The 17,143-nt window shown below is 40.8% G+C and overlaps 1 protein-coding gene across 1 annotated transcript in view; it reads left to right on the top strand.

The window, feature by feature from the left end:
• The window catches only part of SLC7A10 (solute carrier family 7 member 10), a 71,735-nt gene extending 57,357 nt beyond the window's left edge, over positions 1 to 14,378 (top strand). The window contains 8 exon segments of the mRNA XM_039503687.1: positions 774 to 899; positions 2,333 to 2,486; positions 4,645 to 4,768; positions 4,864 to 4,967; positions 6,123 to 6,219; positions 11,119 to 11,268; positions 11,705 to 11,882; positions 13,514 to 14,378. Of these exon segments, the coding sequence (XP_039359621.1) occupies positions 774 to 899; positions 2,333 to 2,486; positions 4,645 to 4,768; positions 4,864 to 4,967; positions 6,123 to 6,219; positions 11,119 to 11,268; positions 11,705 to 11,882; positions 13,514 to 13,644 (1,064 nt within the window). The 3' untranslated portion in view covers positions 13,645 to 14,378.
• Positions 14,379 to 17,143: the final 2,765 nt, after the last annotated feature.

Below are 17,143 nucleotides of genomic sequence, written 5' to 3'. Positions count from 1 at the left end.
ATATATGTGTGTGTAAAAAGCCAAATGCCACCACTGCTTAATTAATTACTAAGGTCCCAGAGGGGAGAAAATCAGAATGAAAGGGGATGGAGAGACTCACTACTTCCCCTCAGGCCTGGTCTACATTACAGCGTTAGGTCAATGCAAGTCAGCTTACGTCAACCTAACTATGTAAGTGTCTACACTAAAATTTCACTCCTGCTGTCATAACTTGCCCACTACACTGTTTTAATAACTCCACCATCACGAGAAGCATAGAGTCAATGTCAATGCAGTTATGTCAACGCAGTGTCAGTATAGATACCATATCGCTAACATTGACTGTTGCTGGCTTTCAGAAGCCATCCCACAGTGCCCCACACTGACAGTTCAATTGGTGCTCCTGATGAGGATGCACACTGCTAACGCAAGGAGCAAAGTGTAGACACACACAAGTAATTTAATTACTGCGGCAGCTGTACGCCGACGTAAATCAGGTTGACTTAATTTTGTAGTGTAGACATGCCCTCAGTTCACATAAGTCCCTCCCCACAATTAGGGCTTCCTAAGTATTGATGGGGCATCCGGGATAGAGCTCTGGCAAACTTCCTTCTGAAACAGGCAGTTTTCTAGGGTGGAGTTAATCCTGCTCGTCAGACCCATCCAAACCCGAGCTAGATTTCTATCTGATCTGCTGATAGGAAACTAGCAGTCTATGTTTCTCAGCATTTGTTAATGAATATTCTGAAATATACAAAATTTTGTTCCACTGAATTCAGTTTTCTGCTCTCTAGTACTCCTGACTTGGGTGAACAGCTCCAGCGTTCGATGGGCAACTCGCATCCAGGATATATTTACAGCAGGAAAACTTTTAGCCTTGGCCCTTATCATTACTATGGGCTTCATACAGATCTTTAAAGGTACTCACTGAGAGAGCCTAAACATTGGCACTGTACTATTGGTGAAATTAAATTCTCTTGGGAAAGCCTATTGCACCCATCCCATTGTTTTCTAGTTCTTAGCAGGCCAGAGAAGAGTTCTGAGGGCTTATTTCATTTCCCCTGCTGACAGAGTTCTCCGCTACAATTAGCAAGCATTTGGATTTGAAAGAAACTGGACAAGGAGGTAGCTGGTGATGCTACTTGATCTGTGGGAGGGCAAGTTTCAAGCAGAGCCTAGCAAAGACACCACTGTGTAAGCTGGACAGAAATATGTGACTAAACTGAAAATAATTAATGTTAATTGCTGTTAATTGAAGCTACAGGATTCCTTCCAAGTATGGGTGCAGTCACAAAGGAAGTATTCTTCAGAACATAGCGTGATAAGTAATTATCAAACAGGCAACATAGTACAAAAATAATTGTGTAGCATCCTTGCACAAGTTTCTCTCTCAAAGAAAACTGTTGTTTTCAATAAAGTAAAGCTCTGAACTGAAATATTGAGAAATATCTCACTGGGTAGATTTATACTGTAATTTTATCAATGACCTGTTCCTCAAATGTTAAATTGCTTTTGATGAACTCGGTATACAAGGCCCCAAATCAACAAGCAACGTAAGCAGTAGTTCCAGTTCCCCTGGAAGCAGTGGGACTACTCACATACTTAAAATTAGACAGGTACTTGGGTATCTTACGGATTCAGCCCCATAATGGAAAGCACAGGACCCAAGGGAGGAGGATGTTTTCAGCATGTGTGAAATGGGTCACGTAGAGAGGACAGAAATACAGTATTTACAACTAACCAGGAAGAGAGGTTAACAAATTGGGCATAATTAGGCGAGAGCACCACTTTCCAGGTTAAAAATAAAAAAGCCCTACAGCCTGAAAAATTCCACCTGCCCTGCAGGGTTTTTTTCTGAGTAGAGTGAATGTTATTTAAGAACCCTGGGTTCCTGTAGAGGAGACATTCACTCCATTCAGAGGAGATGAGAGCTTAGGACATCAGATACCAATGCTGAGCTGGTATAAATTGTCATAGTTCCATTGAAGTCAATGGGGATCACACAGGTTTTGTGGCAGCTCTGTCAATATAGCTAGTACTTTACTATTGATTAAATTAAATTCTCTTTGGAAAGCCTATTGCACCCATCCCATTATCAATACAGCTATGACAATTTATACCATCAAGGCCGTGCCCCAGGACAGTTTTGTGTGAGAATCTAAAGGAAGCCCTGGTAGTTTGACGTTAATGTTTCCCAGTTCTCAGGGTGCAAACCAGTGAAGCACAGGCTAAGATTAGTAAACATAATATAAAATGGAATGGGCACAATTCTAGGAAGTTTACAACTTCCACCAATCAGCATCAAAATATTTTACACTTCTGACTTAACTTCTTGCTTTTGTTCTGTCAATAGGAAACTATGAAGAACTGACACCAAGCAATGCATTCAATTTTTGGATGTCTCCATCTGTGGGACAGTTAGCATTAGCTTTTCTTCAAGGGTCATTTGCATTCAGTGGGTGGAACTTCTTGAATTATGTAACAGAAGAATTAGTTGATCCCCGCAGGCAAGTATTTATTTCCATATGACCCAGATACTTTTGAGTTAAAGACAGTGGAGTCAGTCTGTTGGTACCATGCACAGTGTGTTCTGCAGCAGGACTGACATCACTAAATGTCTATACATATCTAAAGTAAAGGTTATTAAGGTTATCACCTGCCTTTTTAGATCCCACATGGAGCAAGTTAAATGAAGGTGCTGAAATTAACAATGTCTTTGGCTCATCAAGTTAGACATAGCTCTCACCGAACAAAGATATCATATAGGTGTAACACTGATATCATGGCACTATTGAACTGTCTATTGCTTACATATTAATCTATATTAATGGGACTAAACATAAATATAACTACCTATTGCTTATATGTTAATAGCACTAAACATAACTAGCTATTGTTTATATATTAATCTATACCATTGATGGGATGCCTCACAAAATTACATTATATTTTATGTGTGTGTATTTTATATCTATATAATACCAAAACATATTGTCTGTGGTCTTGGTTCTTCAGACAACATTTCCCCCAAAGGGAACACATAAAGAAGAGATTAAAATGTCTTTTTACAGAAGAGGCAGAATTTTCCCTTCCCCTCCCCCCACTCCATTTATGAAACACTTCTGAACCCGCCTTCTTCTGTGGTATGTGCAGTGTGGATACTGGCTGCTGACTGTAGGAATAAAGTTCTCTAAGGGTGATTGGCAGCAGGTTTGGTGCTGATAGTCCAGGCTTTGAAATGAGTTATCCCTCATCATGTTTGAAAAGCTAGGGGGAGAGCGATTTCCACCCAGAAATCAGCAGCAAAAGCGCAAAGGTTTCAGAAATTCTGAGATGAAAAAATGGAATGATGAATTCACATGACACTTCTTGGGTCTTCACTTGGTTCTGGATGTTCAGCACACATACCTCAACCCAATTAAGCAAGGTATAATTTCAGGTATTACACATTCTGGATGGAAACAAATTACAGCCTCAATCCTTCAAAAACTTATCTGCATACTTTAACTTAACCTATGTAAGTAGTGAGATGTTCATGTACATAAAGTTATGCATATTTATAAATCTTTAAAGAATTGCAGGGGGAAAGGAGGCAGGTATGGTGCTCTCTCAAGCAACTGTAAACATTTTCACAAACATACAGAATTTTCTGAGCAAAAAAGAAACAGGGGAAAGAGTTAATGTAGTGATTGCCAGCAGAAATTGGATACTGCTATCAAATGCATGAGTTTAAGAAAAAAAATAATTCAGTTTGTGTTTTGTAACATCTTTAGCTACAGAAAAAAAAACAGTTTGGCACATAGTTTAACCTGATGGGTTATCAACAGAGTGTTAGAGATGCCAATTCCAACTCTCTGAAAGTTTTGCAACAGAATTTTATCAATTCTACTGTTTTTGAGGGAGAAATATAAAATAAAGCTATTTTCATTAGGGAAAAGAAATAAAACCCAACCTCATATCTATACTGAAACCTTGCAAAAGTACACTTGTGAAAACTATTTATTAATCTTTTTCGCTAATCTGACAAAGCCAAAAATCAGAGCTATAGTGAACACATTCGCCTGAGTGGAGTGTACACACTAAATAGCTCTCAGGGTCTATAGCATGCTTCTGTCACTTGGCAAAGTTTCTCAGTGATAAATGAGAGAAAAAGGCAAGTCCATTACTTTCCATGGCATCATTTTTATCAAAGAGAGCCTCGTGTAAACTAAATTAAACTTACAGGAACATTATTAAGTCTTGTTAGTTACCACAGTAATAGCTTACACAACATAGAAAACTTATAGGAATTCTTTATGAAGAAGCAGCTTTCTGGTATCTCCATCACAGTCATGTTGTAAATTCTGTTTGATGGTCTTCAGCGCTACGGTGATATCCTGTGTTATATGGATTTATAATGTACACATACATGAAGCCCTGTAATGGTTTTAGTATTCTCAGAACTGTAATATGTCAAGCTAGTGAGAGAAGTACAGATATGGGGTGGGGAGAGGAAGGAGGGGAGTTTCTCTTGTTTTGTTCTATGTCGCGATAGGGCAGTAAAGCACAAAACTGGATATAAACTTCCCCAAAGTTGCCATGAGGGGGTGGGACAAGGGATGGGGTGGTATGGTCCAGTTATATGTGAATGTAATTTCTTATCAAACCTCCTAATTCTTCAATTAGGAACCTACCTCGTGCCATATTCATATCCATCCCATTGGTGACATTTGTGTATACATTCACCAATATTGCATATTTCACTGCCATGTCACCTCAAGAGCTCTTGTCCTCCAATGCTGTGGCAGTAGTAAGTAAACCATTCCATGGATGTCTAAAATATACTTTAATTTCAGTTCTGTGTTGTGCAGTGTATTTCAGTTTCTCTGCCTTCTGTTGCTTTAGACATTTGGTGAAAAGTTACTGGGCTATTTTTCCTGGGTTATGCCAGTCTCAGTGGCCTTATCTACATTTGGAGGAATAAATGGATACCTTTTTACCTCATCAAGGTTAGCTGGAGTGCAATTTTATGAACATTGTCTTATTTGGGGAGGGGATGTTTTAATGTAATTTGCTGCAACAATGCTAGCTAGACATTTTATGTGTTATAGAACGATCTCAGGGTTGGGCACATTAGATGCATTAAATTATGAATTGTTCCATTTCAGTCAGCAGATATCATACTGAATAGCAGGATCTCCTGCAAAAGAGCCCTTATGATTCTACTGGAAATGTCTGCAGGTGTGATGGAATGATTTGTACTAAGAATAAAACATTGGCTACATATTTAGACAATGTAATTTTACAATAAAGTTTCAGTAGCTACAAGCTAAACTATGCTTAGTTCAAAAAGTAGATTGAAGAAATGAGGGTTATAGGACCAAATTCCATTCTCAGTGACATGGACATAAATCCAAAGTAAACCCATTCATTTGAAGGGAAGTTTACACTGGCGTAACTGGAACTAGAATCTTGCCCATAGTCTATTACATTTTTTAATTTAATAGAAATATGAGATCTGTAAAGAAAATAAAATACAAACATCTGTCAGGAAAGAGATAACAATACAGCTCTTCAATGCTTTAGCCAAGTCACATACCTTCGTGCTCTCAAAATGTGGTGAGACCTGACAAACCAGAGAACATTTAAAAACATACAACAATTCATGTATTTAAAAAAATAAAACCTTGAGAGATACTGGGCCTGATCCAAAACCCATTAGTCATTAGAAAGACTGTTGATTTAGGCTCTATCGTAGATATTTATATGGCTCCCATCACCCGAGACTCTGAGAACCCACGGTTTTTAATGTATTTATCCTCAAAACATCCCTGTGAGGTAGGGCAGTTCTATTAGCCCTTTATTTACTGAGCCAGCTTGAGACTAAGGCCCAGATCCTCCTCAAAGGTATGTGGGCTCCTAATGTCCAAATACCTTTGAGGATCTGAGCCTAAGTGACTTGCCCAAGGCACACAGGAAGCGTGTGGTAAAACAGGAAATTGAACCCCCGTCTCCAAAGTATCAGACTAGCACCCTAACGACTAGAAAATCCTTCCACTCAGAGACTCCCATAGGCTTTGAATTAAGCCAGTTAAGGCTGATGGAACAATACAGCTAAATGTTGGAATAACTTGTATACTGAATGTTCCTATTCTGCTTCCCAGGTTATGTTTTTCTGGAGCTCGTGAAGGTCACTTGCCCAGCTTGCTTGCTATGATTCACGTTAAACACTGCACCCCAATCCCTGCCCTTCTAGTGTGTGTAAGTTTTACTTTTTCTGTCACATCTCATCTGCTTAAACAGGAGTGCAATTTAGAAAAATCTTTGTTTGCAAACTGAAATACTTCATTTAAGAAATTGTGAGCCCTTTTACCGCTTCTGTTAGCTCAGTGCAAACGTTTAATGTGGAGAAAATCTCCCTGCAGTCAATGCTAATTCCACTCCACAGGGTTAGTTTAGAGCTTGCTGCCAAGCTAATAGCCATAGTAGGCCCCAGGTACAGGGCTAAATGCTACTCGTTGTTCAGTAAAGCTAGATGCTTTGTGCAGTGTTACATTGATGCTCTGCAGTGATAACTTGAGCTTCTGGAAAATAAGGTTGTCTCCCCTTTACATTGGCCCTGTAAAGAAAGTGAGTAGAGAAGATCAGCATAACAGATCCAAAAGAAGCATATACCAGCTGAACACATTGGGTAAAACAAGGGGGACACCCAATTACATTAAAAAAGCTACTTTAAAATGTAGAAAGGAAGGATTTAGATTTGTTTCTTGGTTTGGTTTTTTACACGATGTAAACTTATCTTATAGCAGTGAGTTCCACAAGTTGTTACTCAGATTGAGTTGTTACCAAGGTGGTGGGGTTGAGCCCAGCATTTGGTCTTAAAAATGTGCATAGTCATCTTGTAAGAAAAAGAGGGAGAATTATTACACACCCCCAACTCTCTCTTACTCCACGACACATCAAGGGGATCAAGACCACTTCCTTCCAGAGTTTAGTAGGAGTCGAAAAGGTTGTAGTAAGACTAAAATGTGCAGTTATAGTTTATTTTACATTCTTCATGCTTCAATAACTGTTAGCATGAAAATTCCCTCACAGGCACATTGGCTGAAATCTTGGCCCCACTGCAGTTAGTGAGAGGATTTTGCATTGCAGTGGTAGTCAACTGACTTCAGCGCAGCCAGGATTTACACCCATAGGTGATGTTATTCTCCCAGTGTGTGGCTAGCTATAGCTGTAGTGCTATCACAGCCCAGCATTATATTTTTCTCAGTAACCATTCTGCATAGTTTATGTTTATATAAAATCATGATCTAGCCAAAAGGTGGCAGTGCCCTGGCATCTTTCCTGCCCATACAAACCCACATAACTCAATGTCTGGAATCTTTTCTGGTTGAGCTGCACTACACAATCTGTGCGGTGTGTAAAACAAGCAAGATCCAGCGCCAGTATGGACTCACATTGGACAGCCGAGCTGTGGTGATGCAGATGAAGCAAAGTCCCTTTGTCCATAAAAATATATCAGCTCAAATAATGTGCTGAGTGTCAGTGACTATCACTTTGTGCTAGCCAGAGCATAAGCAAGCTCCCTGTGCAGAGCAGAACTGGCAAATCAAACAAATGCCAGCTACCCAGTTTGTAGAGAACATTCCCTGTAAATTACTGTGCAAATTACAGAACCAACACTGCATATGACTGAATCATTCAGTGGTAGGGATTTATTTTACATTTCAGGATCTACTAAGTGTTGCTCTGAAATACTAATTTCTATATAAATAGTAATATAAAAGTAATATACTGTACACAGTTACAATAGCAAATTATGTCAGACTTTAGGCAAATCTAATTAATGCATCATGATTTTTTTAACAAATCATAGCCTGTGCATTAAGGTAGACCTAGTTACGGTCTCAGAAGATAACCATGTTTTTGCTATTCCTTTCCAAAACAGGGTGTTTAAACAAGGTGGCCATTAATGCAAAGTGAATGGGGTTCAAACCATTTAAAAGTCTATTTATTGGGGTGCACAGCTCAGTAGATTCAGATCGTGGAAGCTCCTTCACCTGAGGTTTTCAAAAGAAGGCTGAATAGCCATTTGTCTTGGATGGTTTAGACATAGCAAATCCTGCCCCTTGGCAGAGGATTAGACTCAATGAGCCTTGCGGTCACTTCTATGGTTCAGTGATTCTGGATGCTATCACATTAGGGTAACCATATTTCCCAAAGGCTGGGGCTGGCGTCACTGCTCGCTCAAGCCCTGCCTCCCCCGCTGTGTGGGGCTAGCATTGCTGCTCACCACCACCACCCTCCCCACATGTTCCTTTGTGCCCCACTTTCTTGACAAAATTGGGCATTTGTCCTGTTTGCTCTTGCCAGCTGATCAAGTTAGCAAGAGCAAATGGGACAAAATGCCCACTTGTGCCAAAAAAGTCGGGATGGCTGGGACAGGGCTTAAAAAAAGGGATTGTCCCGGCCAAAACAGGATGTACGGTCACCCTGTGTCACGTTTTGAAACTTTTCCCAAGCATTATGCATGGCACTGTTGTCAAGAAATGGGGTCCAACCAATTTGGCAACAGGGTCATTTGATCAGGAATATGCTGGAGACAAATCCCTATATAGTGAACACAAGATCTGATTGCCTTAGTGTCACCTACACCTGAGATCCCATCAGCCTAAGGGGCTTTGCCACAAACCAGCTAATCATGGCAAAGAGAGCACCTAGAGCAAATCAGATGGAGGTGTTACATGACATTGATACAAAATAGTATGCGCTCCTATTTTAAACCTTTTCAAGTCACCAGCTTCAGGATGAAAGTCCCCAAGATCTCGAGATCCCCTTAGGGATTCACATTAGCAGCTGTGGAGTGGTGAGACACTTGGATCTCTAGCATTATTTGCTGGTGTCAGTGGCACATGAGAGCCACCCACCTTCAGGGGTATTGCCACAAACCAGCTAATCATGGGAATCAGGAATCTGAGCAGGGAGAAGGCTCACAATAATGGAGAGTGAAATCATGAGAGGTTCTGGGATCCCACTTTGGGATGTGCAGGTGCTCAGATTCTGGAATTTAGTGGATGATACTTTATACTTTTGGGTCATTTGTATGACAATAATACTGCATATGGATGAATGATTATTATAGTTTTAGAACACAGCACTGTCACAGAATACATATGGGTTTTGATGAATACAGGTAAAAATGTGATCAAAAGATGTTTGAAAAACCTAAGTTTAGTGAGGCATAATTACCTAAATTGGGTCCCATTCTGCAATCTTCTGAGCATCCTTAACTCCTGGCTAATGTCAGTGGGAAGTGAGGCACTCAAGACCTCTCAGGATCAGTCCCATAAACAGTACGCCAGCTCTATTAGCATTAATAGTGTTATTCATAAAAAAAGCAAGTACAAATAAACAAGCTGATGCATGGAAATTTCCACCTGCCAGTTTCTAAGCAGTAGTAATGCAAAAAAGATTAATGATCTAGGTCGTTTTCAGCGTGTCCCAATGGCTGGGAAAAAAGAAAAGAAAAGCTAAAGCTTTTATTCTTTATACTATATACGGGTCACCTAGAACAAAGTAATGTACTAACCACAGAATGTTTGTCTACAAGAAATCCATCCTTTCCCATAACAGACAACTTTAATTTTGCCAGAAGTCCTGTCATAGAGTTTAGCAGCTTTTAAAAACACACATAACAGAAATTGGTGGAGTGAAGCCATTAAAAGCATGTACAGTAAGTGCTCTGTTCTCCAGTGTAGTTACACCTGCAGCACTTAGGATCAATCCTGTGCCCTCTGACGTCCACGATTAAAAACTCCATTGATTTCATTAGGAAGCAAGAACAAGCTTCAATCAGGGGGGAAATTTTGGTGATTAAAGTTACTGAGTTACAGAACGCTTCTGCCTGGGAATAAAGCTTACAGCAGTTTAGATCCTATAGCATTCTCCAGTTAAAAATCAGTCAGCTTCATTGGTCTTACTGTTCATTGGCACCCTCTTCCCCTTGTGTGCAAGCTGATTGTGTACATTATGAAGTGCAAACACTGGAAATATGCTGACTGCGGGGGGGGGGGGGGTCATGTGATCAGGCCTTTTCTCAAGAGTGTTCATTTTTAACACAGTTAATATTGGTGCTGACTATTCTTCAGCTGTGGTGCATTGCAGATGTTCTACTGCTTTCTGAACAGAGCATCACAAATTCTGCCTTAAGCCAAGGTTGTTGTGAAAAGCCTTAATATCTGGGTTGTGCTGGGAGTTCAGCCAACACTGCTCAGGAGACGCAAAGGAATGGAAAACCCCTCAACCACATAGCTGCACCAGGGATACTACAGGCCCCTTCATGGTTGATGAGCTACACTCCCTGTATCGCTACCCTGAAACTTCTCGCGCGCTAGTCCAGAAAGCCCCGTGGATGAGGTTCACAGTGCACAGGTTGCAGACTCATCTTGCCCCACGTTCCTCACCCCCAATGCAGCAGACCAACACTGGAGTTATTCAGGACCCTGCACAGCCACCGAGATGGTGGGTTAAGCCCAGCGTTTGGCCTTAAAAATGTGCCCAGTCATTTTGTAGGAAAAATGGGGAGAACTACACACACCCTGGCTATGTCTTACTCCACGCACGTTACCTCTTTGGGTATCCAGGCCACTTCCTTCCACTTCTGGTGTGTCCTCTAGTCATTGTTTGACCTGGGTCATCACATTTACCCAGTGCCAATATCAACAGTCACATTTTCAAAGACAACCTCTTAACTGGCACTTGCAGTTCTGCGCATGCAAAGGCTGGTTTGAGGCCCCTTTGAATATTGGGCTTCAAGCACTTGTCAGAGCCATTCATGTTATTAGTGAGGAGAGCTCTGCACGTACGCACAGGCCTAATTGAACGACCACGACTAACAGCATCATTTCAGGGAACATTCTCCATGCATTTTTATCAATAGATCTATAGGCACCTGACTTCAACATAAACAACATAAAGCCAGAATCGCCATTCAATCCTGGGTTTTTGTAGCACCCTTTTTATGTAGTAAACAGACACATAGGAGTCAGTAGCAACACCCAGCAAGGGATGTAAATAAAAGGAACTTAATTGCTTGTTGTTGTTTTTAAGCAAGTTTTTCTGGTGATGACTCAAATAAGAATGTGCTTCTCTCTTGTTTAGTGTTTGACCACTATTATCATCATGCTTGTTGGAGACACATACACATTAATTAATTATGTATCGTTTATTAACTACCTCTGCTATGGAGTGACAATCATAGGCCTGATTGTGTTGCGCTGGAAGAAACCCAAAATCTTCAGACCTATCAAGGTGAACATATTTAAGCCAAATTTCTTAGTCCTATGGTCTTCCGATTAACAATCTAAAGAATGTGTCAACCACAGCAAATCCCTTATCAAACCTTGAAGTACTGTTTATTATTATTTCTGTTGTTTATTATGGTAGCGCCTAGAGGCCCTGTGGTGGGAGGTACTATACAAACACATAGCAAGAGACATGTTTCTGCCAAGTAGTAGTTATAGTCTAAAGAGACAAGGCAGACAAAGGATGGGAGAGGAAACAGAGACACAGCGAGGTGAAGCCTAAGCTCACACAGCTGCGTTTTGCCAGAGATAGAAGTAGAAGCCAGGTCTTGTGACTCCCAATCCATTGCTCGATCCACTAGCCCTCACTGCCTCTCCCCTGTATACCTTGCAGAATGCTGTTACATTTCTGTACGTGTCTCTTCTCTTCCCTCCCCCCTTAGGTGAATCTCCTTGTTCCAGTCACTTACCTGCTATTTTGGGCATTTCTACTGATCTTCAGTTTCTATTCTGAGCCAGTCGTCTGTGGAATTGGACTAATTATCATATTAACTGGAGTGCCCGTGTTTTTTCTCGGAGTGTACTGGAGAAATAAACCAAAGTGTGTAAATAGGCTAGCTGGTAAGAACACATTATAGTTCATTAATTCAGCCTCACTGTTTGTTCATGAACATGTAGGAATTTGTTTCAACCTCTCAGGTCTACATTTCTACCAATCCACAAAGGGTCCCAGGGACTGTGTGGCATTCACCAAAACTACCATTAAATTATGCAGCTCTGCGGAGCTCTTTGGACAGGATTTTGCTGATCAAAGTCTTTAGGTTTTACCCCAATTATTTACTTCTTGACCACATGAAAGAATTTAATGCCAATACACAGTATAAAGCTAGAAGCAGGAAAATGTGATGCATATGGCACAAGAGATCATCAGATTTATAACTGAGCATAGGAAAACTGCCTATTGATAAAGATACCCCTGCCAATTTTTAGACCCTAAACCTGTACACAGAAGAAACTAGGTTTCTCTCAAAGTACAGACGTTTCAGTGCTTAATTTTTCAATAAGACATAAGGATGCTAAGGTCAGGCTGTGAAATGCAAATAGAGAAACAGATAAAAATCAACAGACTAGAGAGAGCAAAAAAAAAAGAGAGAGAGAGAGTGGTGAAGAGGTGTAGCTATCATGTGACTGTCAGGAAAATACAGAAGAGCACTACTAGCTTACCCGTTCTTCTCTGCAAAGAAGCTGACATCCCATGTGTAAAAGTGCTCTCATTAATACACCACTTTCTAGAATTTAGCAAAGGTTTCAGTGGCTTGTACATTGGGGAAATATTCAAAAAGTAACCTTATTAAAATAATTATTTCATAATGGTATCCAGATAGGGATAGCCTGGGTTTACTGCCAGGTCCCAGAGATGTAAGCTGAGCCAGTCTGACATACTCCATTCAGCTGGACTATGAGCATTCAGCTGTGGGAAGAGGCAGGAAATGTCAAATTTTATTTTTATGATGCTACAACTTGTTCATTTAGAGTACTGTAGTTCTCCCTTTGCATGTTTTCTGCCCCTCTTTCACATTGCACATTCCTCCGTTCATCCAGCTTGCTTATTTGGCCTGTTCAGCAGAGCACTTATTCAGGAGTGTACCTTTAAGCATGCGAGTAAGTCTCATTGAGCTCAAGTGCTAAATAAATAATAAACCAACACTTAAGTGTTTTGGCAAATCAGACGTTAGCTCTATCCCACTCCCACCCTACTTTTGTGCGGATTTTGAATGTGTTCATTCCCCCAGCACATTACTGATATACATCCCAATGTATGGCCAGACTTCCATATGCATAAGACAGGAAAGCCAGGATCTACCACTCCAATGAAAATAAATCACACACCCAGTCATACCTCTTAGATAGAATGAGGTCTTTGAGATTATAAAAAAAAAATTGCTTTAAGGCTAGGATGTCCAAAGGAGTCTAGAAAGATTAGGAACCTTCCACCCTATGAAAGTCAGTGGGAATTGTGTGCCTAACTCCCTTAGGGTCCTTTGACTCTCAAGACTCAACACTTTAGGGAAAAAATTAATTCATCATTTTAACTGGAAAAGAGCAATAATATGGTATGCTGGGGTAAGCCTCACCGTACTTGGACTTGCATAAACAGCAGAGCTTTGAATGTATATGTGCTCACATAGGAGATTGTTTGAGAGGACTCAGATAATCATCCCATTAACAAAGTGAGTTTGCATTTTTCATAGAATCCATGACATACTGGGGACAGAAGTTGTGTTTCGTCGTCCACCCTCAGGAGGGAGCTCCAGAAGAGGATGATCTGCCTTTCACTCATTCTCAGCTACCAGGAAGTGAAAAGTCCTTGAAGAAACAGTGAAAAGTCCTTGAAGAAATAATGAAGCAATCGATGAGACAGAAGTAGTTTTTTGTTTACATGTTGATTTTTGCAAAAAGTTTTTCTTGAAAACAAAAAATATGTTGTTAGAAATTGGATACAGAAGCCCATGAAATGAGCAACACCTTTACAACAGTCCTTAGCTCTTAGCTTTTCCTAAAAAAATAAAATAAGGAGCTGGTTATTTATTTCTGACAGTGTATTTCAGTCAGCAAGGAAGTTTAGTGCACATACAGTAAGCTAAGTTATTCATCACCAATTCTAGCAGCCTTAGGGTTGTACTGCAAAGCAGATTAATCTGGAAATTTCAATAGTGAAAATAAAATGGGGAAAGTCAGTGGAATAGGGGCCGCCTGTGGTCCTACTCATGCTCCCACTGGAGTCAGTGACAAAACTCAAATTGATTTCACTGGCACAGGGTCAGACCCCACATGACCCATGTAGTTTTCAAATTACAACCTAAAAATTCAATTGTGCGAACACTTCTGCAATGAATAACTTTACCCCTGAGAGCAAAGTTACACCCACGCCTATGTATTTGCAAGTTTGGGTATTAAAATTGTGACCATTGTTAGAGCGAACAGTAAGGGTCTGTCTACACAGCACAGAAAAACCCACTGCTGCGGTTCGTGGGGCTCGGCTCGGGTTTGTGGGGCTGTGTCATTGCTGTGTAGACTTCCAGGCTCAGGCTGGAGCCTGGACTCTGACACCGTACATGTGGGAAGGTCCCAGAGCTCAGGCTCCAGCCCGAGCCCAGAAGTCTACACAACAATGAAACAGCCCTGCAGCCTGAGCCCTGCGGGACTGAGTCAGCTGGCATGGGCCGGCCGCAGGTTTTTCTTTGCTGTGTAGACATACCTTAAGATCTTATCCAGGGTATTTACATAGAATACATTAGAGCTGAATGTATAACTTCTGCACTGTATATGATCATTTTTGTCATCATTCAATTATGTAAAGAAACCATGGAAATTGTGATATGATCTAAAGTAACTTCAGTCTTCAAGCAGTTTTGCAAACAAGGAGTTGAAGTTTGTATTATGAAATCTGAACAGCTGTTATTACAATAACCAGAAAAAAAGGTGGATGAGGTAATATCTTTTATCTGACCAACTTCTTCTGGTGAAAGAGACAAGCTTTCAGATTTTAAAAAATGTATTTAAACTGATTTTAAACTTGGTTAGTCACTTCTTATAGCATATACTTTTTCTTCAAACAGGAATTGCAAGCAATATTTGTATAAAACAAAAACACCAGCCTCAAGTACCACAATCTTTATGTCTGTACATTTGATGTGCTACTTTAACAAACAAATGCCAATAGAGCAATTATTGGCTAATCATTGGTGCTTCTAGGACAGGCCGTCTATCTAAGGCCTCCTCTACATGGGAAAGTTTCAGTATAACCTAAGGTGTGAATTTAAAAGTGACAGTTATACAAGAACCTCCTCCCCACCCTATGGACACTTATAGGAAGGACCCTACCAAATTCATGATCCATTTTGGTCAATTTCACAGTCATATGATTTCAAAAATCATAAATTTCATGATTTCAGCTATTTAGATCTGAAATTTCATGGTGTTGTAATTGTAGGCATCCTGACCCAAAAAGGAGTTGTAGGGGGTTCGCAAGGTTATTGTGTGGGGGGGAGGTACTGCTACCCTTACTTCTGTGCTGCTGCTGATAGCAGTGCTGCCTTCAGAGCTGGGCCCTTGGTCAGCAGCCACCACTCTCTGGCCACCCAGCTCTGAAGGCAGCAGCACAGAAGTGAGGGTGACATGGTATGGTATTGCCATGCTTACTTCTGTGCAGCTGCTGGCGAGACGCTGCCTTCACTGCTGAGTGCCTGGCCAACAGCTGCTGGTCTGTGGCTGCCCAGCTCTTAAGGCAGCACAGAAGTAGGGGTGTCAATACTGTAACCCCCCTAAAATAACCTTGCGACCCCCCTGCAACTCCCTTTTGGATCAGAACCCCCAATTTGAGAAACACTGGCCTTCCCCATGAAACCTATATAGTATAGGGTAAACGTACACAAAAGACCAGATTTCACAGTCCATTATGTGTTTTCACGGCCAGTGAAATTGGTAGGGCCCCAATTATAGTATTAACAGTGGGGGGAGGAGGAGGTTGGGTTTAGCTTGTTTCTTGGAAAAGGATTTAAGCTAAACCAAAGTCACTCATCTAGTAGCCATACGGGAGTTCAGAGTGATATAACTGGTAAAACTCTCTGTCATAGGTTTCACCCCCACTCTGAACTTTAGTGTACAGATGTGGGGACCCACATGAGAACCTCTAAGCTTAATTACCAGCTTAGATCTGGTTGCTACCACCACCCAAATTGTTTAAAAACAGCTGTTTATAAGTCATTTGGGAAACTCTGTCTTCCCCGCAAAAATCTCCCTCCCAAGTACTGTAACCCTTCCCTGGGTAACCTTGAGAGACTTCTCCACCAATTTCCTGGTGAACACTGATCCAAACCCCTTGGATCTTAAAACAAGGAAAAAATTAATCAGGTTCTTAAAAAGAAGACTTTTAATTAAGGAAAAGGTGTAAAATAAATACCTCTGAGAGATTAGCATACAAGCTACTATCACAGACAACAGATTTAAAACACAGAGGATGTTCCCCTGGGCAGAACCTTAGTTACACAAAAGAAAACCCAATTTGATTATCCCTCTAATGCAAAAAGACAACATCACAAAAGGAAATAAACATAAGCTAAGTTATTCCTTTTCTAATACTCACTACCCTGGGTGATTTCTTGATCTTTTTCACATTGGCACAGAACTTAATGAACTAACTGAACAAAGGACTCTTTCCTCCTTCCTTTTGTCCCACCCATTGGTTCCTCTGGTCAGGTGTCAGCTAGGCTAGGTGAACTTCTTAACCCTTTACTGTCTGTTTATGACACTCTCATGTAAGCAAGACCTTAGTAAAAGCATAGACAGCACAGGAAGGCATTGGAAAAGGTACTCAGACCTTACAATGATGCACATGTGCCATTGCAGCTGCACTGTTGTAAGATAAGCAATGTAGTGCCTCTTTGTCACCAGGAGAGAGCTCTCCAGACAAAAAACTAAAACCACTCCCAATGTGGGACGGTAGCTTCGTTGCCGGGAAAGCGTCTCCTGCCAACAAAGCCTTGTTCACGCCAGCACTTTTCGTCATTAAAACTTGTGTTGTTCTGGGGGATTTTTTTTCACACCCCTGACCGAAAAAATTTGAACGACTTAAGTGCAGTGTAGACATAGCCTGACTATCACAACTAAATACAAGGTGGAACAGAGTGTTTAGCATAAGTAGTTCACACATATTCTAAGAGACTATTCAAGGTGTTAAGAGTTCAGTGTAGTTCAAAAGCTTCTCTCTTTCACCAACAGAAGTTGGTCCAATAAAAGATATTACCTCACCTACCTTGTCTCTCTAATATCCTGGGACCAACACAGCAAACAAATTACAATAACCAGATATTTATGCTAAA

Source organism: Mauremys reevesii, linkage group 16 (assembly GCF_016161935.1).
Source record: "Mauremys reevesii isolate NIE-2019 linkage group 16, ASM1616193v1, whole genome shotgun sequence".
Lineage (NCBI taxonomy): Eukaryota > Metazoa > Chordata > Testudines > Geoemydidae > Mauremys > Mauremys reevesii.
This window is presented reverse-complemented; position numbering and strand designations above follow the sequence as displayed.